Source organism: Taeniopygia guttata, chromosome 4A (genome assembly GCF_048771995.1).
Source record: "Taeniopygia guttata chromosome 4A, bTaeGut7.mat, whole genome shotgun sequence".
NCBI classification, from domain to species: domain Eukaryota; kingdom Metazoa; phylum Chordata; class Aves; order Passeriformes; family Estrildidae; genus Taeniopygia; species Taeniopygia guttata.
This window is the reverse complement of record NC_133029.1, coordinates 18,399,095-18,425,185: the sequence shown is the minus strand read 5'-3', so window position 1 is coordinate 18,425,185 and position 26,091 is coordinate 18,399,095. Positions and strand designations below refer to the sequence as shown.

Sequence of the window (26,091 nt, the reverse complement as noted above, 5' to 3'; positions counted from 1 at the left end):
CTGCCTCACCTGCCAGAGCTGGAGACAGGACTGATCCACCTCTGGGCAGGTGCTTGTAGGGTCTGTCCTCATCTCCCCGTACCAGCCCCACAGGGACCTGGCATGTGCAGAAAGGCCAGCACTGGGCTCTGCACAGAGCCTTCCATGGGTAGCATTTTCATGGCCATGGCTCGACACAGAAATGAGGAAGGAAGGTCACAGAGAACGGTGGCTCAAGGTGGATTTGTGGTATTTTGGGAGAAGTTTACAGGCAGGAGAGAAATTCTAGGAGCTGCACCCATCCTTTCCAGCATCTTTCTCAACACAGTGGGGACTAACACCGCCCCAGGTTTGGGCAGGGCGGCATCTCTCTCCTTTTGACTCTCCCCTCTCTCATTTCCCCTCGTTCCCCCTGTTTGCTCTGCCTGTGCTTTCTGTGCAGTGGACATGGTCACCCTGGCCACGGCTTTGGAAATCTTCAATGAGCACGACCTGCAGCCCAGCGACCGGGCGATGGACGTGGTGGAGGTGATCCACTGCCTGACCGCCCTCTACGAGCGGCTGGAGGAGGAGCGGGGCATCCTGGTCAACGTGCCCCTCTGCGTGGACATGAGCCTCAACTGGCTGCTGAATGTCTTTGACAGGTACCTGAGCCTCAGTGTCCCCGAGCTGTGGGGCTGCCAGGCCTGAGAGGAAACCTCTGTGCTGCTCTTCCAGCTGGCAGTGCTGCACAAAGGTTCTGAGGGAGGCTGCCTGGGGTGTGCTTGCCTTGATGACCCCCCCTGCCCTAAAAAACCCACTCTGGAACATTTGCAAACCTGTGCATATCTTGTCCTGCAGCGGCCGCAGTGGGAAGATGAGGGCTCTCTCTTTCAAGACGGGCATCGCGTGTCTGTGCGGGACAGAGGTCAAGGAGAAGTTCCAGTGTGAGTCCCTTGTCTGCCTCCCCTAGAATCTGGTGGGAATTCACCCCTGGAAAGCAGGAGTGGTTTTGTTTCCTGGCCCTTCTTTGCCCAGGAAGAGCAAAGAAACAGCTTTCCTGCAGTGACTAAGCTGCTTGCATCATCACCTCTCCCTCCCTCCCTGGGCCTACGCCACCGAAATTAGGAGGTGTTTTTGTAGACTGACTGGTGCTGCAGTGATCTTGCTCACATGGCACTGTAAGGAGCAGTGCAGAGAAGGCACACTGGAATGTTATCCAATGCTTTCCAGAAGGAAAATACCACAGGGTCATGGCGGGGGGAAGTAGTTTTCAGGCAAATTGCTTTCCTCACTGCATTTTAACCATGGAATATTGTGGAGGGGAATGTTGTGTAGCACAGGGAGCACCAAGGTTTTAAATGAAGGGATTAGGCTGATTCGTAGAGGACAGGCTAGCTGGGGCTGATTAATAAATTATGTGTATCTTATGAAGACACTCAACTGGTTATTATGAACTGGAAGGACACTGGTAGAAGTTATTTAATCATAGCTCAGGTTTTTCCTCGTGCCTGAGCTCTGTGCTGGAGGCAGTCGGGGGGTCCCTGGTGTGACCCACGCCCTGCTCCCCGTGCCTGCCTGCTGCTGGACTGTCAGCTGTGTGTCTGTGTGCCCGCAGATCTCTTCAGCCAAGTGGCAAACGCCGGGGGCCTGTGTGACCAGCGGCACCTGGGCGTCCTGCTCCACGAGGCCATCCAGGTCCCGCGCCAGCTGGGCGAGGTGGCGGCGTTCGGGGGCAGCAACGTGGAGCCCAGCATCCGCAGCTGCTTCCGCTTTGTGAGTGCAGGGCCGCGGCCCTCGCCTGTCTGCAGCAGCTGTGCTGGGGACCTGCACCCCACCGTGGCCGCGGCCCAGCTCTGAGCAGTCCCTTCCTCTCCCTCCCCAGAGTAATGGGAAGTCTGCCATTGAGGCATCCCAGTTCCTGGAGTGGGCCAACCTGGAGCCGCAGTCCATGGTGTGGCTGGCGGTGCTGCACCGGGTGGCCATGGCCGAGCAGGTGAAGCACCAGACCAAGTGCTCCGTCTGCCGGCAGTGCCCCATCAAGGGGTTCAGGTAAGGGCTGTGGTATGGGACCCTGGCCCCAGGGCAGTGTGTGCTGTCCTGCAGGACAGAGCTGAGTTACTCTGTGCTCCTGGGAGAGCCTGGAGCTCTGCAGCCAGCAGCGTTCCTGGCAGGCCAGAGCAGGCGCCAGCTAAGGGGAAGGAGCAGAGTGTTTTCCTGGGGACTTCAGCCATCAGCACTGTGGTTCACTGGGGTGTTAGAGCAACTCAGGCCACCTCTGTCCCCTCCCACTGACCTTTCCTTGGGCTTTAAACACGTGTTTTGATGATTTCCAGTGCTTCCCTATGGCCTCTTAACCTCTCCAGGTATCGGAGCCTGAAGCAGTTCAATGTGGATATCTGCCAGACCTGCTTCCTCACTGGGCGAGCCAGCAAGGGCAACAAGCTGCACTACCCCATCATGGAGTACTACACCCCGGTACGGAGCTGGGCTGGCCTGGGAGGGCCCTGGCCCAGAGCAGGACCCACTGATGGCAGCAGCCTTATGATGTTTAGGCTGGTGCAGCCCCACAAGTGGATCCCTTGTGTAGTTTTGTACCCTCTGCATGCTGGAGGCTGCCTGTGTCCCTGCTGTTCTGGGGCTCATGATGTCTAGGTTTGGAAAGACAGGTGTCTGCTAAGGAAGGCAGGAGCCTCCCCTGAAATAGAAAAATGTAGATCCCTTCCCTCTGAATTGTTATAAATTTGCAATTAAGGGGGGCTCTCAGGCAAAAATATGGGAACAGGAATAACAGTTCTTTATTAGGGAAGAAAATAAAAAGATAAAATAAACAATGCAATAAACCAAAACAAACTGACAGAGTCAGAATACAACCTGACACCCTGTTGGTCAGGGTGTTGGCCGCAGTCCAGTTGGGAATTGTGGCTGCAGTCCTCCTGGAGTGTCAGGTGTGGTTCTGTTGGAGCAGTGATCCTGTAGAAAAGGTGTAGGCTTCCTGCAGTGGAAGAGGCAGCTGTTCCTCTGGGAAATCCAGTGCAGAAAAAGCTGTGCTGGTGTTTTAGAAACTCGAGATTATATCCAGGTAGTAATGCTTGGCTCCTCCCTCTGGGCGGAGCATCTCACAGTGGGATGTTCTAGTTCTTATCAGTCATGCAGTGACATTCAGTGGCCCATTATCAGCAGATGTCTCCCCTGAGAGAGGATTGGTTGTGGAAGGGATAAGGAAAAACTGCCCACTATACAGATGGCAAGTGAATATATCTTGCTTTTCAACCTGGGACACATGGTGAGCAGGATGCATGGCCCCCAGTGCCCAACTTGGCCTGTGCCAGGCCCCAGGACAGACTCACAGATCTGCTGTGTGCCCTCCTTGCATCCTCAGTTTTATCTGCCTCTTTCCCCATGGAGCTAATGCCCAGCATGAGGGGATATCTTATTGTGGGTGCTGAGCTTGTGGTCCCCCACTTTTCATTAAACAGGCACCTGTGTTATATTTGTGTCTCTGCAGACCACATCCAGTGAGAACATGAGAGACTTTGCCACGACACTGAAGAACAAGTTTCGGTCCAAGCAGTACTTCAGCAAGCACCCACAGAGAGGTTACCTGCCCGTCCAGTCTGTGCTCGAGGCTGACTTCTCTGAGACGTGAGTTGGCTGTGCCTGGGTTATGTCTTTTGGCCCAGAATGAGACATGGCTTCTGTGGATGGAAAGAGCACCTCAGCTCATACAGGGCTCCTGGGGAAGGACTGGAGGAGCACTCGCTCTGGGGGTGATATGCCACATTGTTCTTGAAGGAATGGAGATTTCCGTCTCTCTGTAGCCCATCCCTGCCTCTTCTCAGCCAGGTGGGATCAGTCTGCCCAGCCTGCTGAGCAGTGTGCATTTCTTGCAGCCCTGCCTCCTCCCCGATGTTGCCGCATGCCGACACACACTCCCGGATCGAGCACTTTGCCAGCAGGTACCAGCCCTGGGCTCTGCTGCCCTGCCGGGGCGTGGGGCACAACCCTGGTGGGACTGGGGGGGCTTTGGGGCAGAGAGATGGTCCCAGACCCCTCCACCGGCCCCAGCACGCTGCACAGCCAGGCAAACCTGCCTGAGACGTGGCTGGTGCTGTGTAAATTGGCAGCAAAGACCATGCATTTGACAGCAGATGTCTCGGTGATGCAGGAGCCCTCCCGTGCTGTCCTGCTCTTCCCAGTATGAGCTGCTGGATGGATTCTCAGCAGGCACATCCCTCAGTGTCTTGTTCTGCCCTGTGTCCTCACCAGAGCTGTTTGCCAGCTTCCCCCTGCTGCTGCCTTGTGGTTTATAGTGCCTCTGCCCTTGCTGTGAGGACCCAAGGGGTACAGGAAGCCTGTACTTTTAGCTCAGGTCCTAAGCTGGAGCTGGAATTCTTGCATCCCTTTCCTTTGCTTGTGAGAGAGAGACTGAGCCGACTGCACAGCACCAGCCCTTTATTCTAGAGACTTATACCCAGAGCAGCAGTGTATTTTGGTTTTTGAAAAGGCAAAACTCTCCAGAGCCTGTGCAGAAGGACAGATAGGTGCAGGCTAGGTGGGACACCCTGCAGAGAGGGCAATTACAGGGCCTGCTGAAAGTAGCTGAGCAGACATTTGGGGTGTCTCTGACCATATCTCAGCCTTCTTCTCTTCCCTCCAGGCTTGCAGAGATGGAAAGCCAGAACTGTTCCTTCTTCAGTGATAGCCTGTCCCCTGATGACAGCCTGTGAGTTCTCCTTTCCTTTCTTCTCACCTCCTGATGAGTCAGGGCTCCTGTGGCTCTATCCATGCCTAGCCAGGGTACAGAAATGCTTTCCTTCCCAGTCCCATTGAGTGAGAGTCTCTTGAGCACAACAAACATCAGGGATGCTGAGCCCCTTCTGAGCTCCAGGCCTGGAGCAGCCAGGAGCTCCCCCATGAAACTGCCTCCCTCCGTGCTGTCCTTCCCCAAAGGCACACAAATCCCGTGACTTTGCTAATGAAGGTGTTTCCCCACCTGCTGGGACAGGGATGAGGACCAGTACCTGCTGCGCCACTCCAGCCCCATCACGGACAGAGAGCCTGGGGGCAGCCAGCAGCTTCCAGGAGGCCTCAACATGGATGACAAGGGAGAGCTGGAGAGAGTCCTGGCCCACTTAGAGGATGAAAACAGGTAGAGACATGGGCAGCTCTGAAAGTGGGGGCTATAGCCTGAGAGGGGGAGGGGACTGGAGAGTCTTGTAGAGCTCAGAGTGGAACCAGGGGATGCTGCTGGGTCTGGAGGTGGGGATTGCAGATGCTGAGAGGGCAGTTTTGGAGGGTGTCTAAGCTGAGCACTAAAACACAGTGAGGGTGTGCTTTCCAAGGAAGAGGGAGGACTGTTCCCCAAAATATTCCTTCCTACATCCACAGAACTTGGTCCCTCCTGAACCCCAAAGGGGCTGAAGTGAGCCCAGGGCACCCTGTCCTTGTCCCTGAGACCCTCATGAACAGTGGTTTTGCTGCTCTGGACCAGGGTGAGGCTCTAGGCAGGGCACACCAGCTCAGGAGGAGGTGATGCTTTCCCTGCCCCTGTTTTCAGTCTCTTGGGAAGTGGTTGCATATCTGTGAAGCCCCTGTGTGGGGGAGAGCCACAGACAAGCCATTCTGCAGTGCAGCATCCTGGCTCTTAAGCTTCACAAATGACAAAGCTTTGTCCGAGCTGTGGGCCACCCCCAGTGTGCAGCTCCCGGGTATTTCCAGCAGTCTCTAGGAAGGATTGAGGGGATGCTGACCTGGGCTGCCCTGCAGGATCCTCCAGGGAGAGCTGAGACGTTTGAAATGGCAGCATGATGAGGCAGTGGAGTCCCCAAGCTTGGCCACAGGCTCACCTGAATCCGTGCAAGACCCACGTAACGAGGAGCTCCTGGCAGAAGCACGAATCCTGCGGCAGCACAAGAGCCGCCTGGAGACACGGATGCAGATCCTGGAGGACCACAACAAGCAGCTGGAGTCACAGCTGCACAGGCTGAGGGAGCTGCTGCTGCAGGTAGCTCAGAGCAAGCATGGGGTGGGCTTTGCCACAGCAGAGCTGTGACAATGGCACAAAGGGGATGGGCAGAGAAGGGGAAGCCAAGGGCAGAGGGTCATGACAACCTTCCCACAACAACTCTTCTCACTCCAGCCTCCAGCAGAGTCAGAAGGCAATGGTTCAGCAGCCTCCTCCTTGGCTTCATCTCCACATCAGTCAGAAGGCAGCCAGGCAAAGGAGAAAGAGCACAACACCCCTGACACTGAAACTGCAGGTGAGATTTGGGCTTGGGTTGAGCTCCTGGCCCTTCTCCCTCGTTCCCATGCTGCAGGAAGCTGCCTGCACCCTGCCATCCAGCAGAGATGCTGGCAGCCAGCCTGGCTCTCTGCTGGATGCCCAGAGAGCCTTTTCCTACGCACCTGCCCTCCTTGCACTGCAGATGAGGTGGAAGCCAAAACCCAGGAAGTCAGCATGTGCCTGGAAGACATAATGGAGAAGCTGCGGAGCGCCTTCCCCACCTCCCGAGGTACTTGAGGGAAATCCTCCTTGCTCGCTCCTTCCTGCTCCCTCAGGTGAGGTTTTCCCCTGAGCCCTCCCCGATCCCAGCTTCCCTGCAGCAGCTGATGACCTGCAGTGCTTCAGCCAAGAGCTTTGCTGCTGCAGTGCTGCTGGGCTGGGTGTGTGGCCTGGGAGCAGAGGAGGAGGAGGAGGCTTCACACCTTCAAGGAGAGGCCATCAGAGCTGCCAAGAGCACAGACCAAACGCCCCTGTGATGAGCTGCAAGGCAGCCTCCTGCCCTGCTCAGGACCTGCACCCCTTGAGGCTCCCACTGTGAGGATGGACAGACCTGCCAGCACCACCTGCAGCGAGCTTTGAGCCCCTCCTGGCTTCAGCCCTGTCCAGACCCCTCTGCAGAAGAGGTCGAGGCCCCAGTAGCCTATGAGATGGAAGCAATGGTGCAAGCTCTCCTGGCTGCTCATGGACAGCTCTTTCCATCAGGGATGGAGACCTGGGGGATGTGGATGGCACTCCATTCACTCAGTGGGTTTTGGTGTTGGTCATTCTGCTCTTTCCCTCTGTGCTCCAGTGTAGGAGCAGCACTTGGTGTCTTGCTCAGGCTGCCAGAAGGAGGCATTGCTTGGTGCCAGCACTAACAGGAGGTGATGGTCTGCCCATGCAGACTTGTGCCCGCTTTCTGCCATCCCTGAGCAGGATCCTCCTGGCTCTGCAGCAGCCCCCTTCTAACCAGGTGGCACTGGGACCTGTTTTCCTGACCTGTCTATTTCTCTTTCAGGTATGACCTCCCTTATCTAACACCTCCTGTGAGCCAGAGGCTTTTCCTAACCAGCTACCTGGCTGCTTTCCTTCCCCTCTCTCCCTGCCATGCTCCCTGTGCTGCAGCAGACCTCACACAGTCTCCCTCCGAGCTGGTGGTACAGGATGCTTGCCAGCTCCAGAAGATCTCAGGGGAACATAGGTCATGCAGGAGTGGGACTGTGGGCTCCCCAGGAGGCTGGTTTCATCAGTGGGCTGCAGTGTCCAAGCCTGGGTGGGATGGTTCAGAAGAAAGAACTGAAGCCATGAAACTGCCTGTCTCCCCTGGCACCCACGGGCTGCTGCCTTTGCCTGTAGCCCTTGGGGGATACAGAGCTCAGCATCCCACTCCTCATTCGTGCCCAGGAGCTTCCAGGTCTATGGGCACCAAAACACACCTGGAGGCACACAATTTTTAAAATAACTCTTTATAACAGTAACCAGCTGACAGCCTTATGGTTTGAACTCTGCCACCCAGGGCTCTGCAGCCAGCCAGGCACATACCACCAGGAGAGAGTCTGTGAGGTTTATGGAGTAGGGATTGAGTCCATGTTAGAGCTTCAGCCCAGCTAGTAGCCTTATATTCAGAGGGTCTTTATAACAGAGCCTTATTGTTTAATTTGCATATATTTCTATATATTATATATATATATATATATACTGTACTTAAATACTCTCATGGACTCACTCTATTAAACTCTAATACCTTAAGTGTAGCTGCCCTTCACTTTCAGAGCAGCCCAACTCCTGCTCCCAGGGGAACCAGCACCTTCCCTGTTGCTGCTGTTGCTGCAGGGCTGCTGTGAGGGAGCTCAGTGAGGGCTGGACCCACAGCAGGTACTTCATCCTGCCTGGTTTCCTGGGGATCTGTGCCTTTGCCGTGGCAGAGTCCTGCACAGACCCAGCTCCTCGCCTGGGGAGCCTCAGCTGCTGCAGGGAGGGTTTCTCCAGCCGTACCCCAGCCCCGAGGCCGCTTGGTTGGATGCCAGTGCGTGGCAGAGTGGCGGGCAGCAGGGCAGGCAGGGCACCTGGTGCTGCCCCAGGGAGCAGCTGCCCTGCTGCTGACCGGCTTTGGGTAGGGCTGGACTGGAGCCCTCCTTGGCAGCGGTCCCGGGGGCAGTGCAGGGAGGCTGGGCAGCCCGGGGGTGGTGGCTCGGGTGCCCAGGGTCCCTGGGCTGGCTGTCTTGTGCCGTGGTATGTCGAGAAAGGCAGAGTCAGGTGCTGCAGGGTAACCCAGAGCGGGGGCTGGCATGGCCCTGGTGCTCTGGAGCCACGGGTTGTGGAGAGGTGAGAGGCTTGAGCCCCCTCGGGGCAGGGCAGGGCTGCACACCGGGGTGAAACATCCCATTTAACAGGGCTGGCAAGGACAGAGCCAGGGCTGCTGCTGCTGGCAGGGACAGGACACGGTGCTGAGCTGTCCGGGGAGGTTGTGACCAGGGCAGCCCAGGGCTGTGGGCTTGGCTCTGGGCTGTTGGCAGAGGTGAGGAGCAGTGTCCACCCCAAGGACAAGGTGGTGTGAGCCCTTACAGCCGGGGCATTCAGCAGGTAGTGCTCCGGTGGCTGCTGGCAGCAGCGTGGGTGGCTGTCCTTGCTGTCCCCTGTGCCGGCCAGGTGAGTGGCAGGAGGGCAGTGTGGTGGAATTCGGGTGGCTTTGGCATGCTGTGTCAGGCTGTGGGTGAGAGGGACACCGGGCCAGCCTGTGAGACAGAGCTGGACCCCTCTGTTATCCCAGGGGCAGGATGGGAGCAGCGTGGGGAGCAGCAGAGTGAGGCTTGGCCTGAGAGTGTGCTCAGGAGCATACAGCCTTGGGGGGCACTGGAGGAAGAAAAAGGGCAGAATTCTCTGGGACCAGAGCTGTTGGCCCCAGTGCCAGGTGTGGGGAGCAGAGGTGGCCAGGTTGGATGCTTGGGCTGTGTTTGGGAGCCAGGATGTGTCAGGGAGGGGAGCAGGCTGGCTAATGCTCTGGTAACTATGTACTGTGGTGCTGCTGTCCTCACTGCTTTGTGGCATCTCTGCTCTGGAAAGAGAATAAATTTGTATTTATACTGATTCCTGAATCAGTGCTCTGGCCTCTTCTATCCGTGCATCTGGGCTGAGTCAGCTCCTGTTGCTGAGCCACGCTGGCGCTGCTCCTGCAGGGCTGCTGGGACACAGCCTGCACTGTCACCCTGCCTGTCCACACCACTCGAGGCAGAGCAGAGCTGTGAGCAGAGCCCCAGGACCCCCAGACACAGCTGTGTCCCCCAGCCATCTTCATCCTCTTCCAACAAGAGGAGATGGAAGTTCCCCAGCCCTTCTCTGTTCAGGCCATGTGGCTGCTGAGGGGTGGGATGGGGGCTGTGCAGGGACAGTCCCTCTTTCCCCCAGGAACTCTGGCTGTAGGAAATCCTTCAGCCCCAGGCAGGAGGCAGACAGCAGTGGGATGCTGGGCAGGCAAGGCAGTCCTCTCCCTCCTTTCTCTCTGGAGCTCCATGAAGTTTTCAGTGCCCAGAGGTGTCTGGGTGCCTCAGTCCCAAGTGCTGCTAATGTTTGCTGTGCCTTTGTGGCACAATAAGGGATTCAGACAAGAATAGTTCAGGGTAAGGCCAAGGGCTCTTGGGCTCTCTCCCCTGCCCAGACTTGGCTGATGGTGAAACCTGCCCAGGACAGACAATTTGGGCTGGACCTGCTCTCACCCGTGCCTGGCAGGGCTGGCAGTGCTGGGAAAAGGCCTGACACGGTGCCACTGCAGGGAAGTGTGGGGACACTCACACAGGAGAAATTCAGGAGCTTAAAGGGGATGAAATGCAGCCTCCTTGACCACCCCTCTGGAGAGCAGCACAAGCTGCCCCATCCATGTGCCACTGGCAAGGCAGGAGGTGTGGGCTGTGCTCAGGGAAGCTGGTCACGCTCAGGAACAAATCCAGCCCATGGTGCCAGGGAAGAGCTTTTATTTCTCAGCCAGCAGAGCTCGGTGGCACCCAGCTGAAAGGCGCTGGAGCCGGGGAGTCGGGGCAGGGTGGTGGCAGGGTGAGGACAGCATTGTTCCCATGTCACTGCTGGGCCAGTCCCCAGCCCCTGGGCTCTCTCTCTGGGTACAGCAGCCCTGCTGCCTGTGCTGTGCCTCTGTCAGTGGCCTGGCAGCTGTTCCCCCAAGCAGGGGAACTGACCCTGCTCAGGGCTGGTCACAGTCCTGCTCTTTGCTGCACTGCTCCAGGGGTGCAGCACCCCCTTCTCCGGCTGCTATGGGGCATGGGGGTATTTTTGCCCCTTCACCCAGCTCCTCATCTTCCCCAGGGGTGAAGCTCTCTAGGGAGATGTTGCCTTCCCCAGCATTTTCTCGTCCCCTGGCTGCTCCCTGCTCCCTGCAGCTCACCTCTCCCAGAGCCTCCCCAGATGTTTTATCCTCCAGCTCTGGGGGCCCCTCAGCTGGACCCAGCCCCTCGCTGGGAGGCCCCAAATGTGGGGCTCTCTTTGCCTGAGCCTGGGTCTCACTCCCTGTGCCAGCTCCCTCTGCTCTGCTGCCTCCTTGCTCCAACCCCTGCAGTAGCCCTGCTGCCTTTGTCTCTCCTATTGTCCCACGTTGTCCTTCTTCAGGCTGTTCCATTTTTGCTAGTAGACACTCTTTGTCCTTCTCCCCTTCCACTACTGCCTCTTCCTCCCTCTCTTTTCCTTTGTTTTCTTTTTCCTTCTCTATTTCTTCTCCCTCTCTTAATTTCTCATCTTCTTTCTCTGCTCTCCTCTCCACCTTCTCTTCTCCCTCTACTTTGTTTTCCTTTTCTTCCTTGTCTACCTCCTTTTCCTCTTCCAATTTTCCATCTTCTTTCTCTGCTCCCCTCTCTAGCTTTACCTCCTTGCTCTCCTCTTTTTCTTCCTCTTTCTTCTCCTCTTTCCCCTCCTCTTCTTCCTCTTCCCTCTCCTCCTTTTTCTCATCTTCCTCCTCTGTTCCCAGGCTCTCTGGCTTTGCCCCACAGGTGCCCAGGTTTTCTTCTTTCCCCACTGCTGCCCGATCCCTCCCTTCCACCTCCTCTCCCACAGGCTCTCCCCGGGCTTCTTCTCCTGCTGGTGCTGCCCCTTCACCCCCAGCCCTGGGGGTCCCTTGTTCTGCCTGGGGAGCCCTGGGCTGTTCCTCTACCTGCTCCCCGTGCCCGGGGCTCTCCCGGAGCCCAGCCTCGCCCTGAGGTGCCCCATCACCCACCTCCCTGCTCTCCTGCCCCTCACGGGCCTTCAGGCCCTGGCACGACTGGAAGAGGCCCTGGTAGCGCTTCCGATCCTCCACGTGCTTCTTCCTCATCCTCTCCCCCAGCTGCTTCAGCTCCTTCTTCACCGCAGCCGCCATGGAGGGGTCGAGGTGGGCCACGCGCTGGAAATCCTCCCGGGCCTCCCTCTCGTTCCAGACAGCAGCGTGGGCCTTGGCCCGCTTGAAATAGGCCTTGGCGTTGTCTGCCAGAGAGAAGAGCCCTCAGGGGGTCCTGCAGCTCAGGCCATGGAGCTGGAGACCCCCGGGGACCAGGGGACGTGGGGCACGTGTGGGTGTGGGGGGGATGCACCAGGAGGGATGCAGGGAGACGTGGGCCATGCACTGTGGGCAGCGGGGCACAGGGAGTGCAGGGGTCGTCATGGGAAGGGGCAGGATGGGGCGGTGGGGCAAACCGGGATACAGAGTGACACAGGTACTGTCACAGGCACAGGGACAGTGTCACGGGTGAGGGATTCAGAGCACGGAGTCCCTGGGAGCCATGGGCGCAGGGGGTGGGATGCAGGGCACAGGTACCATTGTGCTTCTGGAGCAGCTCCGTGGTGTGCTCCAGCACCTCGTAGTACTCGCCGAGCTCCAGCTGGCACTGGCAGTAGTTGAGCACCAGCGGTGTGACCAGGCTCTCCAGCTTCAGCCAGTCATCCTCCCATGGCTTCTCCTGCCCCCCAAGCAAGCCAGGGCAGCTCGTGGCTGTGTCCATCCCCTCCCAGGCACCCAAGGCACACAGCTGTGCCCTTTGAGGTGTGACCCAGGCAGGGATGGGGAGGTGCTGGTCCTGCTCACCTTGGCCTGGAGGTTCCTGAGGCAGATGACAGCCTCCTGGTACTTGGCGGCCGCCTGTGCGAACTCCCTGCGCAGGACCAGGCGGTTGCCCTCGCTGTGCAGCACGGGCACTGCTGCCAGCTTCTCCTCCTTGCTCATGGCCCAGGTGTCACGTTTGTAGGCTGAGGGGTCCTCCACCTGCCCAAGCAGGAGGAGCTGAGCGGCTCTCCCAGCTGCTCCCACTCTGGCAGCCATCCCCACCATCCCAGCATCGCCTGTACCCGGAACAGCTCCATGATGAAGATGAGAGGCTGTGGCGTCCGCTGCAGCTCGTCCAGGTCGTCGTAGCCCGTGCTGTGGTAGTCAAACATGTTGCCCATACCACAGCGGTGCTTCTGGCCTTCCAGGGGGTCCCGTCCCTCCGCAATCCTCCGCATGCCCCTGGAGACCAGGGCATACATGCCTGTGTGCTGCAAGGAGGGGAGCACCCCGCTCAGCCCTGGGGGGGCTGCACCCCCTTGTCTGGGGCGGCCCCTCGGTGCTGAGGCCAAGTGACACCCTGTGTTTGCACCAGACAAGGCATGGATGCATGCTGCTGTGTCCTGGCTCTGCAGGAAGGAGGGAAGTGGGCATCTCTGGGCCCTTCACTCACAATGGCGTCGCACCAGAACTCTGCCACCTCCCCAATCCTCATGGAGCTGAGCAGTGTCTCCCAGATCTCCAGCTTGAACATCTTGCCCACGATGATCTCCATGGGCATGCCAGCTTCCCGGCTGTCATCGATCACCGTCCGCTCAAAGTCATCCTTCAGTGTCTGGAAGTGGAAGGTGAACTGGCCCCAGAGAGGGCCCAGCGGTGAGACTCCGTGGGCAGCCAGCATGACCTCAGCTGTGGGGTCAGGCCTGCTCCCAGCACTGTGCTGATCTGACTGGCAGCTCTCCCTCCACAGCAGGAGATTTGCCTCTTGCCCACTTGAGACAGCAGGTGGCTGAATGTCAACATCCGTCCATGCTGCAGCTCGCTTCTCCCTGTGGATCCCCCCTTATAACCCCATGCAGAGAGCACTCTCCCAGTGTGCTCCAGGACCTGGTGGAACCCACAGTGATCAGAGGCCGGGGAACCTCCCAGGAACAACCCATTGGCACAACTCACTCCTGCTTGGCATGTAGCAGGACTGGCAGATTTCAGCAGCCCACCGGGGCTGCCGAGCTCTAGGAGTGCCGGGGGAGGAGGTGTCACAGGCCCAGTACAAGGTGAGGCCATGGGCACTGCCAGCTGTCACTGTGAGGAATGAGGTTGCCTGTGCCCAAACTAGCCCCTCCTGCACCCCTGTTGTGAGGGCTCTCACTCTTCCCCAGACCTGGAACTGGGCTTGTGAACTCTAATGGGCAGGGATGTCAGACCCACTCCCTCCCCCAGGCCTCTGGAGGAACAACCCAGACAATTTACCTTGCTCCCATCCTGCAACTTCGGCAGCTCCCCTCGGCCTCCATGCAGAATCTTCTTTTTGACCCCTTCCACATTCAGCAGGTAGGTTTCTTCCATGGCTGCTCACAGGTCACAGGCACCCCAGCACACTCTGGACCTTCTAGAGCTCCACGTCTTCCTTAGGTGACTCTTTCTTGACTATGTGGACATCTTCTAGGGCTCCTGCTGACCTTTTCCTTTCTGTGCTGGGGGCAGAGCCTTCTTCCCCTGCTCTTGGATTGTGAGAGGGGTGTCCTCTCCCAGCACACACTCGCTGAAGCCCCTGGTGTCCTCTGCTGCTTTCTGTAACCACCCTTCTAATCCTCTTCCCACCCTGTCAGGTTAATCTGGGATTTGCCTGCAGTCTGTGAGGAATTACAGGAACTCCCTGATCAGGAGGGTCTCGTTCCTCCCACTGAGTGACAGCACTTTTGACCTAGCTCCATGAAGAGCACTTTGGGGAAGGAACCCAGCAGTGTCCCACCAAAGGTGCCCAGGCATGGCTCCCTGCCAGGGGCTGTGTGGTTGTGACACCACGAAGGAGCAGACCAGGGTTGAGAAGGAAACTTTATTGAGTTTGGTTTGCAGATATAAGCATTCTTCAAACACAAGAACAAACTCTTACGAGGCCACAGCCCAACAAGCCTGAGACTCAGTAAGATGCAGAAACCAGCACCGTGCTGTCCTGGGGAGGCCAGTGCTGACTATTAATAGTAAATCTGTCGTTTTGGCTGCTCTCACAGGCATGGTCCAATTCTTTAGCTCCACCAGCCAAAGCCAGCACAGTGGATGTGAAATCAGGTCAGGACATGGGCCCTCTACCACTGCCCAGCAGCACATGTGGCAGCAGAAGTGTGCAACTAAAGCAAAGACTTCAGCGTGGCAGGTGACCACCACTTCCAGCTCTGCTCACGAAGACCCAGGCCCACCTCTCACTTCTCCATGAGGGACTCCAGCTGCTCCTGCAGGGATGCCAGCTGGGAAGAAGGAGTGAGACGTTACAGTAAGGCACATCTGGGACCCTGGGCAGCCCCGGCATTTTTGTTTTCTTGCACATCTTCTACCCACACCAGTGGCTGCTCTCCCTGTGTGCTGCCTGGAGCTGTGCTTGGGCTCCTCTGGGACAGAACTAGCACTGCCCACAGGGATCCGAGAGTGAGAACCTCCTGCCTTGGTACCACACTGGAACAGAGCTGCCCAGGCAGGAAATCTGCCACAACCCTACAGCCACTGCCCTCCTTGTAAATGGGTGATAACAGGTTTGTGGTTTGTGTTTTACCCCAGGGAGCAATCCTGGCAGCTCTGGACAAGTTTTGGCTCCCCCAGAAGGAAGGCTGCAGTCAACCTTACTCGTTGTATCTCCTCCTGCCTTGGGAAGCTCCATACAACTACAGGTACAACCCCACCTGAGGAACAGATACAACCCCACCTGACCTGGAACATGGGAGTTCACAGCAGCTGCTGTGGTAGAAGACTTGGAGAACTCTGTCAGGCCAAGCCTAGAGCAGTGTGGGGCCCCAGTACCTCCCACTCCACTGTGGGAGTTTCCTCACCTGCTGCTTCTCTCGCTCTTCTTGCTGCTTGAACTCATCCAGCACGGCCTGGAGACGGGTCTGCAGACACAAACATGGAGACCACAGCTACCAGTGTGCTCTCAGCAGAATGGGTGCTGCTACAACATGTCAAATGGTGCAGTGACAACCACCCCCTTGTCTCCGCATTTCTCAGATTACTTTGCCTCTATGGGGAAGTGCTGGAGTGTGTATGGCCACATCACAGCTATTTTTAACCCAGCAAGCAAAGGCTCCTGGCTTCTCCAAATCAGCCTGCTGGATCTAATGGTGAGCCAGTGTTAAACAGGTTTGAAGTGACCCAGGAGAGCTCTCACCTTGAGGGCAAGGTTCTCCACTTTCATGATGAGATCTTCCTGGCGCTTCCTCCTGTCTTGAGTTTCCTGGAGTTTACTTTTCAGGTTGTCAATCTGTTTCTGGATGCCCATGGCTGGAAGGGAGAGTGAGCTCAGACCCAGAGCAGCAGCAGAGCTGGGAAGCACAGCCTGCCTGGCATCCCAATGGTTCTGCCATGCTCTGCTGGCCACTCACCGATCTGGTTGGACCCCTCATTTTCCTGCTGCTGCCCATCAGACTCATTCAGCTTGTCCTGCAATTGTCTCTCCAAGTCTTCCTCAGTGTCCATGATGTTCAGGTCTTCATCGTCGTGATGATCCCTCTCATCTTCATCCTCGCTGCTGCTGCTGATGTCATTGAATATCTCCCGCAGTTCATCGTGTTCTAGTTGGGGACAAAAGAGTTAAGACACAGCTGATGACCTGCCAGTGCCCTTTGCCTGCCAGGGACCACATCTAGAAATGAAACAGCCTTCCTCACTGCACCTGAGGAGCCATGGCCTTGCTTATGCCCTGACATCCCTGGGGAGGAGATGTCCAGGCTGGTGAGTGAACCATGGTTGTCCACTTCTTTTGTTTCATCTTCAGCAATGACTTCCCAGCCTGACAGCAGGAACAGGTGAGTCAAGGGAAAAAGAGGAACTTGGAAGATGCAGTTGTGATGGAAGAGGCTAAAAATGGCAGATCACTGCCCTCCAACCAGTCTGGCCTTGTACCTATGGATACCCAGGATGAAACATCCCCTTCTGATGACTTCACCTCTACTATTTCAGTTCCTTCTCAGTACAACAGCACAGTCCACAAGAAAGGTCACCTTGAGGAAACAATAAACTTTGAACAAGGTAAAGATGAAGCTCCAAAACATCAGTGCTTCTGGTGTGTTTATGTCCCAGTGTCCCACACCCACGCAAAGCTCAGCTTGCTCTTTCAGAACCCCCAGGTCACACACATGTGCTGTCCTACTCTTGAGCTCTTTTCCCCGCTAAAAGGATACGGACACTGACAGCCTCAGCATCGGTGCTCAGGAGACGCTTCACCTCTTTTTCCACATCAGGAGATTCGATATACTGGGCCAGAGAGAGGAAAGAGAACAGAGACACTGTTAAATGCCTTGTGCATGCTGCTGGTGCTGACAAACTACAAAGCCTCCACCCCTGGATAGAGCACTGTTTCAAGGCTTTCTTATCTTCTGCTTTCTGTTCATAATTTGCTCATATTTAACTGTGAAGTAATTTATGCACCCTCCAAAAACCAATCCATCTTTCTTGTACCTTGGCAGGTTGACTGCTCTCACTTTTCTGCTTATACTACGTATTTTGTAAGACTTTTTGTATCTATGCAGAAAGTCCTTGAGGTGTTGATGGTCAGCTCAACTCAACAACTGAACTCAAATCCTTCCCATCCCACTCAAAAGAAGGCTTAATTTTTCACTTTTAAATTAGTCAGGAATTTTACTGCAGTGATATCAAATCTCTCCCGTGGGCTACAAGAATGTCTCAAGTAATTTGCTTCCCAAATGTCATGCAAAATCACACTCAACCCTGTTCTCAGAAACTTCAGAGGAGAGAAGAACAAGTCTTCCCAGCCTCAGGGTGCTGCATCTCCCCAACACCTTGCCTGGCTTGTGCATATGCACAGAGACAGTCTCTGAGCTCCATCTGTTGTCACTCCCCCGGCTGAAGTGACAGTGGTACTATTTGGGGAAGGGAATGGGCCATGCATAAAGAGAAGATTTAAGCTTCAAAAGCAGGAATGAGTGAAGCCTCATTTCCATGTGAGTCTTTCTTCCTTTGTTCTCTATGAGCAGGAAGAGATGTGGTGTGGCAAGGCAGCCACAGGAATGAGGTCCAGCAGTACTCTGCATAGAGGACTTTCCCCTCAGGAGCATCTTGGAAAATATAGAGGAAGCACCTAAAGAAGTGTTTAAATCTACTATCCTACCCTCACCCTCATCTCAGGCAAGGAAAAGTGAACAAATGTTAGAAAACACATGGCTTCTGGCCCAATCATAATGTTACAGCTCTAACATCTCTGCCCTCCTAGCCCTTGGGTATTTCATCTGCATCTGGGTGAGAAGCAGCTCACCTTCTTCTTAGCTGTCTTCCGGAATCGCCGCTTCCGTACGTTTTTCAGGGGAAGAGTGACTGTGATAGAGGAAACAGATTTCAGGCAGATGGCCCAGTGAGAGAAGCACGTGTGAGAAGGGAGAAGATCCCTTCTGCAACAGAGAGAGCCGTGGAAAGGAGCAGCAGCACCACCAGTACCTGGTAGCTGTGAGCACCTGGCTCAGATGCGGATACTGGGGTGGAGGGGCCTGGCACAGCCTCTACTCACTGCCATGGTTCCAGATGAATTTCTTCTCTCTGTCCTTGTCCTTCTTCTTGGTTGCCTTGGGGTCGGTGGTCACTGTCTGCTCTTCCAAAGGAGGGTAGAGATCGCCATCCACAGTGCAAACAAGCATCTGGAATCCCCACATGAACACAAGGATGTGAAGGAACAGTGACTGCCCACTGCACGATGTCAGCCAAAGGGATTTGGGGGCATAGGGTGTGGGAAACACAGCTGCACCCCCAGCTCAGCTGGATACAGCAGCAGTTAAGCTGTCACAAGGACAATCACATTTCACACTTCAGGAATGAGGTTTCTAAAGACCAAGTGGAATGGGGAATTTTAAACTGCTAATACTGTGAGATACAGAAATTGTGTATGTCATAATGGGTGTCCAGTTGACAAAGTGTGCAGGGTTTTCCTGGAGGGTGAGCAATGACTTAAGCTGTTGGTGGAGGCAAGAAGGACTGCTCATACCTGGCAAATATCTGCTGTCTTGTAGAAGGTTTTCTTGTCAATGGTTTTTAAGCTCTCAGTGATGCAGGGCAGATCCACCAGCTTGGCTGCCAGTGGCACCCGGTCCACACGGACAATCCCATGGCGCCCGTCCGCTGGGGAGAACCAGGGGACAGGTCAGTGCTGTGGCTCAACAGCCACCCCAGGAAATACAGCCCTGGGCAGCAGAAACTTCACAGGACAACAGATGCAAGTGGCACAGCTTCAGCTGTGGACAGGCAGAGGTGCCTGGAGCAGATGTCCTGGTCCAGCTCACTCACCGTGCAGCTCAATGGTGAGCCTGTCCTTCAGGTTGACATTCCCAGACTGGACTGCTCGCCGCACAGTTGAGGCATATTCCTGAGAAGGGAATTCTTCAGGAGGTGGTGTGCTTCCTCCAAGAATTACCAAAGGCTTCTGCCCAACCTACCCAGCTTTAAACACCTGCCATCCACATGCTGGACAGCAACTGCAAGACCCCAGGGAACGGCACCCTCCTCCCAACACCATGTTAACGTGGCTCTGCTGTTCCCAGTGCTCTCCACACCCCTCGGATGACACAGCTGTGACAGTGCTGTGAGGTCCCTGACAGAGACACCTGCCAGACCTCCACAGCACTGTGGGCAGTCAGAGCTCCCTTCACCGAGCCCCTGTGGTCCCCGCAGGGCACAGTCTCACAGAATTCCAGAATAACTGGGACTGGACTGATCATCCAGTCCAACCCTCCTCCCAGGGCAGGGTGACCTGAAGCAGGTGATACACATACACATCCGGGTGGGTTTGGGATGCCTCCGGAGGGAGATTCTGCCTCCCTGGGCAGCTGTTTCAGTGCTCTGCCACTCTCAATGGAAAGTCCTTCCTCATGGTGAGGTGGAACTTGTGCTTTCGTTTATCTGGTGCCCTGTCGCTGGGCTCCAAAAAAACAGCAACAGCTTTACACACATAACAAACAGCAATAAGGGCACCTATAGCCGCTGCAACTAAAGAGCCAGTACTTGTTAAACCCTTATAGAAAGGTCCTCCCAAACCCTCCAGGTTGTCTCTAAGCCTCCTGCTCTGAGTGGCAGGAGCACCTCTCCAGGGAAGGCCGTGGACAACCCGTTCAAAAGGATGGGAAGGGGCTACCCAGAGCACCCAACCTGCTTCCCCATGCCAGAGCCGCAGCTCCCGCAGTGCCGTGTTAACCCTCCGGCCGCCGGGCTGAGCTCGGCGCAGCTCGGTGGGGCCGGCACGGACCGAGCTCTTACCGGGGGCAGCCGCAGCACGAACTGGCTCTCGAGCTCGTGCGGAGCATCGTCCTTGCCCTTGCTCATCCTGGCTCGGCCACAAGCCCGCGCTCAGCGCCGGGCAGGCTCCGGCCCGCAGCCCTCAGCCCCGGCCCGGCCCGGCCCGGCCCCGCCGCCCCGCGGAAGCCGCGCCCGGCGCGCCGCCCCTTCCGCTGGAGCCGCGCTCGGCCGGGCGGCCGCGGGCTGAGGGCGATGGGGGCCGTGGGGGCCATGGGGGCTGTGGGGGCCGTGGGGGCCATGAGGGCCATGGGGGCCGGCTTCGGCGCGGGGCTGGGGCTGGCCCTGGCCTCCAGCGCCTTCATCGGTGCCAGCTTCGTCCTGAAGAAGAAGGGGCTGCTCCGGCTGTGCGGCCGCGCCAGGGCAGGTACGGCCGCTCCCGGGCCGCTGTCCCGCTGCACCCCCCGGGGTCCTGACGAGAATTTGGGTTGGCTTCATCTGAGGTTTCTCCTTTGCTCAGGGCAAGGAGGGCACGCGTACCTGCGAGAGTGGCTTTGGTGGGCAGGGCTGCTGTGCAGTAAGTACCGCGCTCAGGCTGCTGAGGCACACTTACCACGGGAATGGTTTGGCTTGGTGGGGACCTTAAAGATCAGCTCCTTCCAACCCCCTCCCATAGGAACACTCACTGTCCCGGGTTGCTCCAAGCTCCAGTGTCTAACCTGGCTTTGAACACTTCCCAGGGTGGGGCAGCCACATCTTCTCTGGGCACCCTGTGCCGAGGCCTCACCAATTTCATAGGGAACAATTTCTTCTGGTATCTAACTAAACCTACTCTGGCTCAGTTTCAACCCATTCCCCCTTGTCCTGTCACGACATGCCCTTGTAAATGTCTCTCTCCCTTTCTTGTAGGCTCCCTTTGCATACTGGAGGGCCACAATTAGGTCACTCTAGAGCCTCCCCTTTTAAAAGTGTGGTTGTGGTTATTTCCAGTCACTTTCATGTTTTGTTACTACCATTTTTGTTTGACTGCTTGAGTTTTATCCAAGTTTCTGATTATAGTATTGATCTCATTGTAATTAAACTATTCTAAAGTCTCGTGCATTACCAAGTTTCTCTGCTAAGAGCTGAGGAGCTGGTTTAGCTGGTTTGGGTTAAGTGCTTCTGAAGTGGCTGCTTGCCCTGAGGATGTAGTGATAATGGCACATCCAGCACCGTGTACGGCAACTTCTGCAGCTTTACACTTTTCAATGTTAAAAACCAACTGTAACTGATTTACCCCTTAAAAAGCTGTGAAAGCTGTTCCAGGAAAAGGACAGATGCCTTTCAGCTTTGTGGAAATTATGGAAGAAATACTTTCCTGTGGTTGCTGCTCACTGTAGAGGCACATGTGACTAAGGATCACTGTGCATAACACTGAGCCTTCTCTTCCCAAGGGAACCTGTGTGGGCCTTCTGCTTGTTCGTGCTGGTCCTGTTCTTCCCCGGTTAGCAACATGCCTCAGAGAAACAGCATGCCCAGGAGGAAGCTGAGGCTTTTCTCACTACAGTCAAACTTGTATTTGGTGAATTGCTCCCACTTTGATGCTCACAGGAGTTTCTCTTGCAGTGGGAGTTGGAGAAGCTGCAAATTTCGCCGCCTATGCCTTTGCCCCTGCAACACTGGTAACTCCTCTGGGTGCTCTGAGTGTCCTTGTTAGGTAAGCAGCCTCACGTCACCTACCAGCCCTTAGTGATGAAAGCAGTTGCTCTGCTCCCTTTCCTCAGGTATCCATTTCTTGTCCTAATTGGTTTTGGAGGTTTTTTTTTTTTTTTTTTTTCAGTGCAGTTCTGTCTTCCATCTTCCTGAATGAGCAGCTGAATGTTCACGGGAAGATTGGCTGCATCCTGAGCATCCTGGGATCCACTGTGATGGTGATCCATGCTCCACAGGAAGAAGAGGTTTCCAGCCTGGAGTCAATGGCAGAGAAGCTGAAAGATCCAGGTACTAAAATAAAAGGATTCCTGTTGACTTCAGGCCAATGACAGTAGAAGGTGGGATACAACTTGGACAGATTGGAAAGGACTGAACTAAATGGTAATTGAGCTGTTTCTTGTTCTGCACACCCCACTGGAATCATTAATAGTTACCAAATGGGCTGTTTTTTTACTGGTTAGTCTGTGAGGTATAGATGCAAAAAGTGAGGAGCAGGGAAATGAGGTGCAGCTGTCAGCAGAAGTGATTGGCCTTTGGCAGTGCCAGGAACTGCAGAGGGAATTCCTGTACAAAAGGGTGGTAGTGGTGTGGCTGAGAAAAGACAGAGGAGGAAATTCAGGCAGAAGAACTCAAGGACTTATGCCCAAGAGAGGTAGTCCTGGTGTTTTATGTTAGAGGATGAATCAAGTCTCAAGGATTTGATGTAGGCAATAGCACAAATGGCAGAATAAGCCAAAAGAGATGGAGGAAGGCAGCATAAGGAGAAGAGCAAAGCAGAGTAACAGGTAGATGTTCCTGTTCATTAGGGGGAGCACTGGCAGGGCATTCATGTGGTGTGGCATTTTCCTTTTTATCTCACTAGTCTGCAGAGTTCACCACGGCTTCCCAAGCCTTCTGTTGTCGCCTTCCTGGGCCTCCTGCTGCACTGGTCAAAAGCCCCCCAGCTCTGTTAGTGCTGTGGAACCTGGCAGCGTCCCTGGCACTCCTAGCTGTCTGTATCTCCAACAGCCTGACTTGTGATCACACTGTAATGAGCTGTTGTTGTCTCTGCAGCTTTGCTCAGGCTTTACAACCCTGTTCCCTTCAGATGGAGGCCATAAAGGCTGATGGGGCAATTACCTGCCTGTCCTCCATCTCTACTTGCTGTTCAGTCATATCTGTCACTGGTTCTGCTGTGTTCTAATGGGAGTTCTTGAATTCTTATTTCCCCAAGGATTCATTGTATTTGCTGTGTGTGTCCTGGTGAGCTCCCTTCTGCTCATCTTTGTGGCTGGACCCCGTTATGGACAGAGCAATGTCCTGGTTTATGTTTTGGTCTGCTCTGCCATTGGCTCGCTGTCTGTATCCTGCGTCAAAGGCCTGGGGATTGCCCTGAAAGAACTGTTCTCTGGGAAGCCAGTCCTGAAGGAACCCCTGGGCTGGGTGCTCCTGGTGTGCCTGGTGATCTGCATCAGCATCCAGATCAACTATCTGAACAAAGCCCTGGACATTTTCAACACCTCTGTGGTCACACCCATTTACTACGTGCTGTTCACCACAGCAGTCATGACGTGCTCAGCCATCCTCTTCAAGGAGTGGCAGCACATGGTGCTGGACAACATCATCGGCTCCATCAGCGGCTTCCTCACCATCGTGTCCGGCATCTTCCTCCTGCACGCCTTCAGGGACATGCCCTTCACCCCCAGCCTCCTGCCCCTCTTCCTGCAGCCAGGCAGGCCAGACAGGCATCAGTCCTGTCAGCACCAGCCTCTGCTGCCCTCGCAGGACAAGGGCTCTCAGAGTGCAGAGGAGGAGGAGGAGGAGGAGAAGTGAAAACAGGTGAGGAAGCATCTGAACTACTGGCTTCCTACTCCCACTGCTGAGGCTGAACATGCTGCTACAGGAGCAGGAGCCTCTGTCTGTAGCCAGGAGTGCTGGGAACTGCCCAGTTCCTGGCATCTTGTGTATCTTTGCTCTTTTACATGAAGAATTAATCTGCTCTCGTCAGGACTCAGACCTCGGCTGTGCAGAGAGAGGCTTGCAGCACTAACACAGTGCTAACCCTGACTCCGTGGCAGATCACACATCTGGGGAGGCTCACACTGTTTTTTAAACCCAGAGTTAACAGTTACAGAATGATCTAACGTGGTGCTAAGGTTGCACAGAGAGAAGATGGATGTCTGGCTTTAAAGGTGACATTCAGAGAGTATTAATGCAAAAATTCCTCTGTCAAGTACTTGGTTTTGCTCACTCTGCTAGAATTTATTTACAGATTCACATCCAAAACCAGAATACAGCCCAAACTGGGAAACCTCAGTGGTGCTGCCACACGCTGCTGTGGCTCTTACAGAGGGACCAACCTCTTTGTGCAACGTCTGCTGTGCAGGTTGATGAAGCTTCCTGTATTCTATTAAAAACTGATCTGTTCAGTTACCAAGTGGTGAGTGATACATTTATACCAGGGGCTGTGTGAACACTGGAAGGCATGGAGCATCACAGGGGTAGGAAGAATTCTTGAGTGCTCCAGAGAAACTCAAGTTAGGATAGGAGACGCAATCACCTACTCTGGGAACCCAGTCCTTAGCTCTTGAGGTAAGTTTCTGACAGGTAACTAGACAGCTGTGTCCTCAGTGATACGGGTTTACATCTGCATAGCTGCTGAACACATCCTGAGTTTGTTCCCAGGAAGGCTGCTGGCCAAAAGCCACCCATGCTGGGAGCTTGCACACTCTGTCCAGCAGTCCCTGCAGTGGGTTGTGTGCAGAATTGCTTTACCAGGCTCCAGACCACTATCAGGGTCACTCCAGGCTTCCCAGAGACCTGCAGCATGAGCACTGCTGAAATGCTGCTGCATTCCCAAAGAGATGATCAGTGGTTGGTTGTTTTTCCAGTTTGAAGCTCCTCTTTGTGTCCTGGGGGCAGAGGTCCAGAAGACACACCCACAGGCCTCTTGCCAGTCACCTCCACAGGTGAAGGTACACGAGGTTATAAAGCAGCTGGTTAGTTATTCCCTGTATTTAGTCTCTCTAAAGAAACTACTCTCCAGGACAGCAGGAGCTGCTAAACTTTTGGGCAAGAAGAGGAAAAGCCACAGCCTCTCCCAGAAATAAGTTTGATTCATGAGACCAAATTAATTGACCAACAAATCAGAATTCAGAAAAGGCCTTCTAGCCAGAAGACAGTTATGCCTCCTTCCTACTAATTTTGCCATAAATAGGATCAATGGGAAGGAGGGGGAGTGACAAGAAGGCCAGATTTTCCATTCTCAGTAGTGATCTGAAAAAAGGAGAATCTCATATTAAAAATTGACCCAGTTAATATTTATTACATTTACCCAGGGAAAGCAGTTAATGGAGCAAGTCAGCATCGACAGAGTTGTGCTGCAGTGTGAATTTTGGTCACTTGGCCATATGAACGATTTACCTATGGAAGCCTGGAAGTATTTTCCAGCAGTGGCACTGCCTGGGATGATCACTGGTCCCAACATGCTCTTCTCACTCAGGTGCTGTCCCAGCCTGCTCAGTGATGGTGCCCGGCGCAGGTGGGGATGTGCCCAGGAGGGCTGGTTTGTGCAGCACTGTTTAGGGCTGGCCTCACCAGAGCCGAGCCTCCCATCAGCGCTGGGAGCATCCCTGAAAGAGCATCAGCAGCCTCTGCTCAGCACATTCCAAACGCTCCCTCATGGCACCACTGTCCCGGCACAAAGGTGGCCGCTGGCCCACAGGGCCAGGAGCAGCACATCACCCCGACCTGGAGCGTCCTTGTGTCTGTTGTGGGCTCTCATCTGGCTGCGACTTCCCCGAGACTGGCATTTAATCAAATCCTAACCCCGAGCCGCTCCTGGCTCCGTGGGGCGGCAGAGTGACCAGGAGTGGGCATGGGCGAGGGCCTGGCCTGGCGGGGCTGGGTCCGGCTCAGTCGGACAGGCTCTCCGAGAAGGCCGACTTGGACTTCTGCGTCTGCTCCAGCCGGTTCAGGATGAACTGGCTCGTGTCGATGAAGCGCTCCACGCAGTTCACAAAGCACGTCTCGGCCCGGCTGTCCAGCTTGGGGCCCGGCTTGTCCATGCACTTCTCCTGCACACAGCGGGGTCCCGTCGGTCCCGGGGCCACCGCAGCCCGACCCTCCCCACCCCGCGCCGGGGCCGCGCCTCTGGGCATCTCCAGCCCCGGGACACACCGCGGGGTCCCGGTCCTCTCGGGATCCCCACCCCCGGGCGCATCCCAGCCCTGCCCACGCGTGCCCGTTCCCCGAGAGCCGCGCCCTCCCGCTCGCTGCTCACCGGAGCTGGGGCTGCTCCCGCGGCGGCTCCATTTTGTCCCCATCAGCCTCCTCCCCCCGGGACAAAGCTCTGCGCGGCCTCCCAGCCCGCCGTGCCCCACCATCGCCACCGGGGCCGGCGGCCCTGCCCGCCGCCCGTACCCAGCACAGCTCGGTCATCTGGTGCACCAGCTGCTGGAAGCGCTGCTTCTGCGTCTCCACCTCGATGAAGCGCTGGAGCTGGGGGTCGGCCCCGCCCAGCCCGGCGGCGGACGGCGGGTCCATGGCGCTCCCGGTGTGCCGCCGCTCGCTCCCGGTGCCGCCGCGCCGCGACCTTCACGTGCCGCCGGTGCCGCGCCCGCCCCTTCCGCCCGCGCCGCGCGTGCGCGCCCGCCCGCCGCCGCGCGCCCCCTGCCGGCGGGGCGGAGCGGCCGCAGCCGGGGCCGGGGAACCGATTGATTGATTGATTGATTGCCCGGGA

The 26,091-nt window shown here is 56.0% G+C and overlaps 5 protein-coding genes across 10 annotated transcripts in view; 2 read left to right on the top strand and 3 right to left on the bottom strand.

The window, feature by feature from the left end:
• Positions 1 to 9,318, top strand: part of DRP2 (dystrophin related protein 2) — a 30,136-nt gene extending 20,818 nt beyond the window's left edge. For 3 of the 5 annotated variants that reach the window (XM_072929276.1, XM_072929277.1, XM_030272939.4), the window contains 13 exons: positions 422 to 623; positions 820 to 905; positions 1,577 to 1,734; positions 1,844 to 2,010; positions 2,325 to 2,436; positions 3,467 to 3,603; positions 3,852 to 3,917; positions 4,619 to 4,684; positions 4,967 to 5,110; positions 5,728 to 5,965; positions 6,101 to 6,221; positions 6,387 to 6,473; positions 7,242 to 9,318. In XM_072929276.1, coding sequence (XP_072785377.1) covers positions 422 to 623; positions 820 to 905; positions 1,577 to 1,734; positions 1,844 to 2,010; positions 2,325 to 2,436; positions 3,467 to 3,603; positions 3,852 to 3,917; positions 4,619 to 4,684; positions 4,967 to 5,110; positions 5,728 to 5,965; positions 6,101 to 6,221; positions 6,387 to 6,473; positions 7,242 to 7,261 — 1,604 coding nt within the window. In that variant the 3' untranslated portion in view covers positions 7,262 to 9,318. The remainder of the gene's footprint in view (positions 1 to 421; positions 624 to 819; positions 906 to 1,576; positions 1,735 to 1,843; positions 2,011 to 2,324; positions 2,437 to 3,466; positions 3,604 to 3,851; positions 3,918 to 4,618; positions 4,685 to 4,966; positions 5,111 to 5,727; positions 5,966 to 6,100; positions 6,222 to 6,386; positions 6,474 to 7,241) is intronic. The other 2 variants (XM_041716244.2, XM_072929278.1) reach the window with 1 other exon arrangement.
• Positions 9,319 to 10,300: 982 nt separating this feature from the next.
• LOC100225279 (uncharacterized) lies at positions 10,301 to 13,912 on the bottom strand. Its single transcript, XM_041716289.2, has 6 exons — positions 13,710 to 13,912; positions 12,913 to 13,092; positions 12,542 to 12,730; positions 12,282 to 12,458; positions 12,015 to 12,156; positions 10,301 to 11,683 (listed from the first exon to the last, which is right to left on the bottom strand). Exons 1-6 carry the CDS (start codon positions 13,803 to 13,805, stop codon positions 10,416 to 10,418), a joined length of 2,052 nt encoding a protein of 683 aa, XP_041572223.2. The 5' UTR covers positions 13,806 to 13,912; the 3' UTR covers positions 10,301 to 10,415.
• Positions 13,913 to 14,276: 364 nt separating this feature from the next.
• Positions 14,277 to 19,857, bottom strand: TAF7L (TATA-box binding protein associated factor 7 like). Its single transcript, XM_030272936.4, has 11 exons — positions 19,704 to 19,857; positions 18,738 to 18,816; positions 18,439 to 18,572; positions 17,968 to 18,094; positions 17,719 to 17,777; positions 16,628 to 16,700; positions 16,120 to 16,236; positions 15,830 to 16,018; positions 15,616 to 15,728; positions 15,281 to 15,340; positions 14,277 to 14,704 (listed from the first exon to the last, which is right to left on the bottom strand). Exons 1-11 carry the CDS (start codon positions 19,767 to 19,769, stop codon positions 14,660 to 14,662), a joined length of 1,062 nt encoding a protein of 353 aa, XP_030128796.1. The 5' UTR covers positions 19,770 to 19,857; the 3' UTR covers positions 14,277 to 14,659.
• An 84-nt stretch (positions 19,858 to 19,941) lies between these two features.
• Positions 19,942 to 23,783, top strand: LOC105760210 (magnesium transporter NIPA2). 2 transcript variants are annotated; one of them, XM_030272933.4, is made up of 5 exons: positions 19,942 to 20,106; positions 20,200 to 20,256; positions 21,285 to 21,375; positions 21,499 to 21,659; positions 22,585 to 23,783. In XM_030272933.4, exons 1-5 carry the CDS (start codon positions 19,953 to 19,955, stop codon positions 23,181 to 23,183), a joined length of 1,062 nt encoding a protein of 353 aa, XP_030128793.4. In that variant the 5' UTR covers positions 19,942 to 19,952; the 3' UTR covers positions 23,184 to 23,783. The 2 variants fall into 2 exon arrangements, with proteins under 2 accessions (XP_030128793.4, XP_030128794.4); XM_030272934.4 differs by lacking the exon at positions 20,200 to 20,256.
• Positions 23,784 to 24,648: 865 nt separating this feature from the next.
• On the bottom strand, positions 24,649 to 25,999 carry TIMM8A (translocase of inner mitochondrial membrane 8A). The gene is made up of 2 exons (XM_030272935.4): positions 25,773 to 25,999; positions 24,649 to 25,426 (listed from the first exon to the last, which is right to left on the bottom strand). The coding sequence occupies exons 1-2, from the start codon at positions 25,893 to 25,895 to the stop codon at positions 25,265 to 25,267; spliced, it is 285 nt and encodes a 94-aa protein (XP_030128795.1). The 5' UTR covers positions 25,896 to 25,999; the 3' UTR covers positions 24,649 to 25,264.
• Positions 26,000 to 26,091: the final 92 nt, after the last annotated feature.

Excerpts from the sequence above, each read along its gene's own strand:
- LOC105760210 (XM_030272933.4), top strand. The coding sequence starts at position 19,953 with ATGGGGGCTGTGGGGGCCGTGGGGGCCATGAGGGCCATGGGGGCCGGC. Across the intron at positions 20,107-20,199 it reads GTGCGGCCGCGCCAGGGCAG|GGCAAGGAGGGCACGCGTAC; the intron begins GTACGGCCGCTC and ends TCCTTTGCTCAG. Across the intron at positions 21,660-22,584 it reads AGAGAAGCTGAAAGATCCAG|GATTCATTGTATTTGCTGTG; the intron begins GTACTAAAATAA and ends TATTTCCCCAAG.
- TIMM8A (XM_030272935.4), bottom strand. The coding sequence starts at position 25,895 with ATGGACCCGCCGTCCGCCGCCGGGCTGGGCGGGGCCGACCCCCAGCTC. Across the intron at positions 25,427-25,772 it reads AGATGACCGAGCTGTGCTGG|GAGAAGTGCATGGACAAGCC; the intron begins GTACGGGCGGCG and ends CGCTGTGTGCAG.
- TAF7L (XM_030272936.4), bottom strand. The coding sequence starts at position 19,769 with ATGAGCAAGGGCAAGGACGATGCTCCGCACGAGCTCGAGAGCCAGTTC. Across the intron at positions 18,817-19,703 it reads TCGTGCTGCGGCTGCCCCCG|GAATATGCCTCAACTGTGCG; the intron begins GTAAGAGCTCGG and ends TTCCCTTCTCAG. Across the intron at positions 16,701-17,718 it reads GGAAGACAGCTAAGAAGAAG|TATATCGAATCTCCTGATGT; the intron begins GTGAGCTGCTTC and ends TCTCTGGCCCAG.
- LOC100225279 (XM_041716289.2), bottom strand. The coding sequence starts at position 13,805 with ATGGAAGAAACCTACCTGCTGAATGTGGAAGGGGTCAAAAAGAAGATT. Across the intron at positions 12,731-12,912 it reads AGTTCTGGTGCGACGCCATT|CACACAGGCATGTATGCCCT; the intron begins GTGAGTGAAGGG and ends CCCTCCTTGCAG. Across the intron at positions 12,459-12,541 it reads TCATCATGGAGCTGTTCCGG|GTGGAGGACCCCTCAGCCTA; the intron begins GTACAGGCGATG and ends CTGCTTGGGCAG.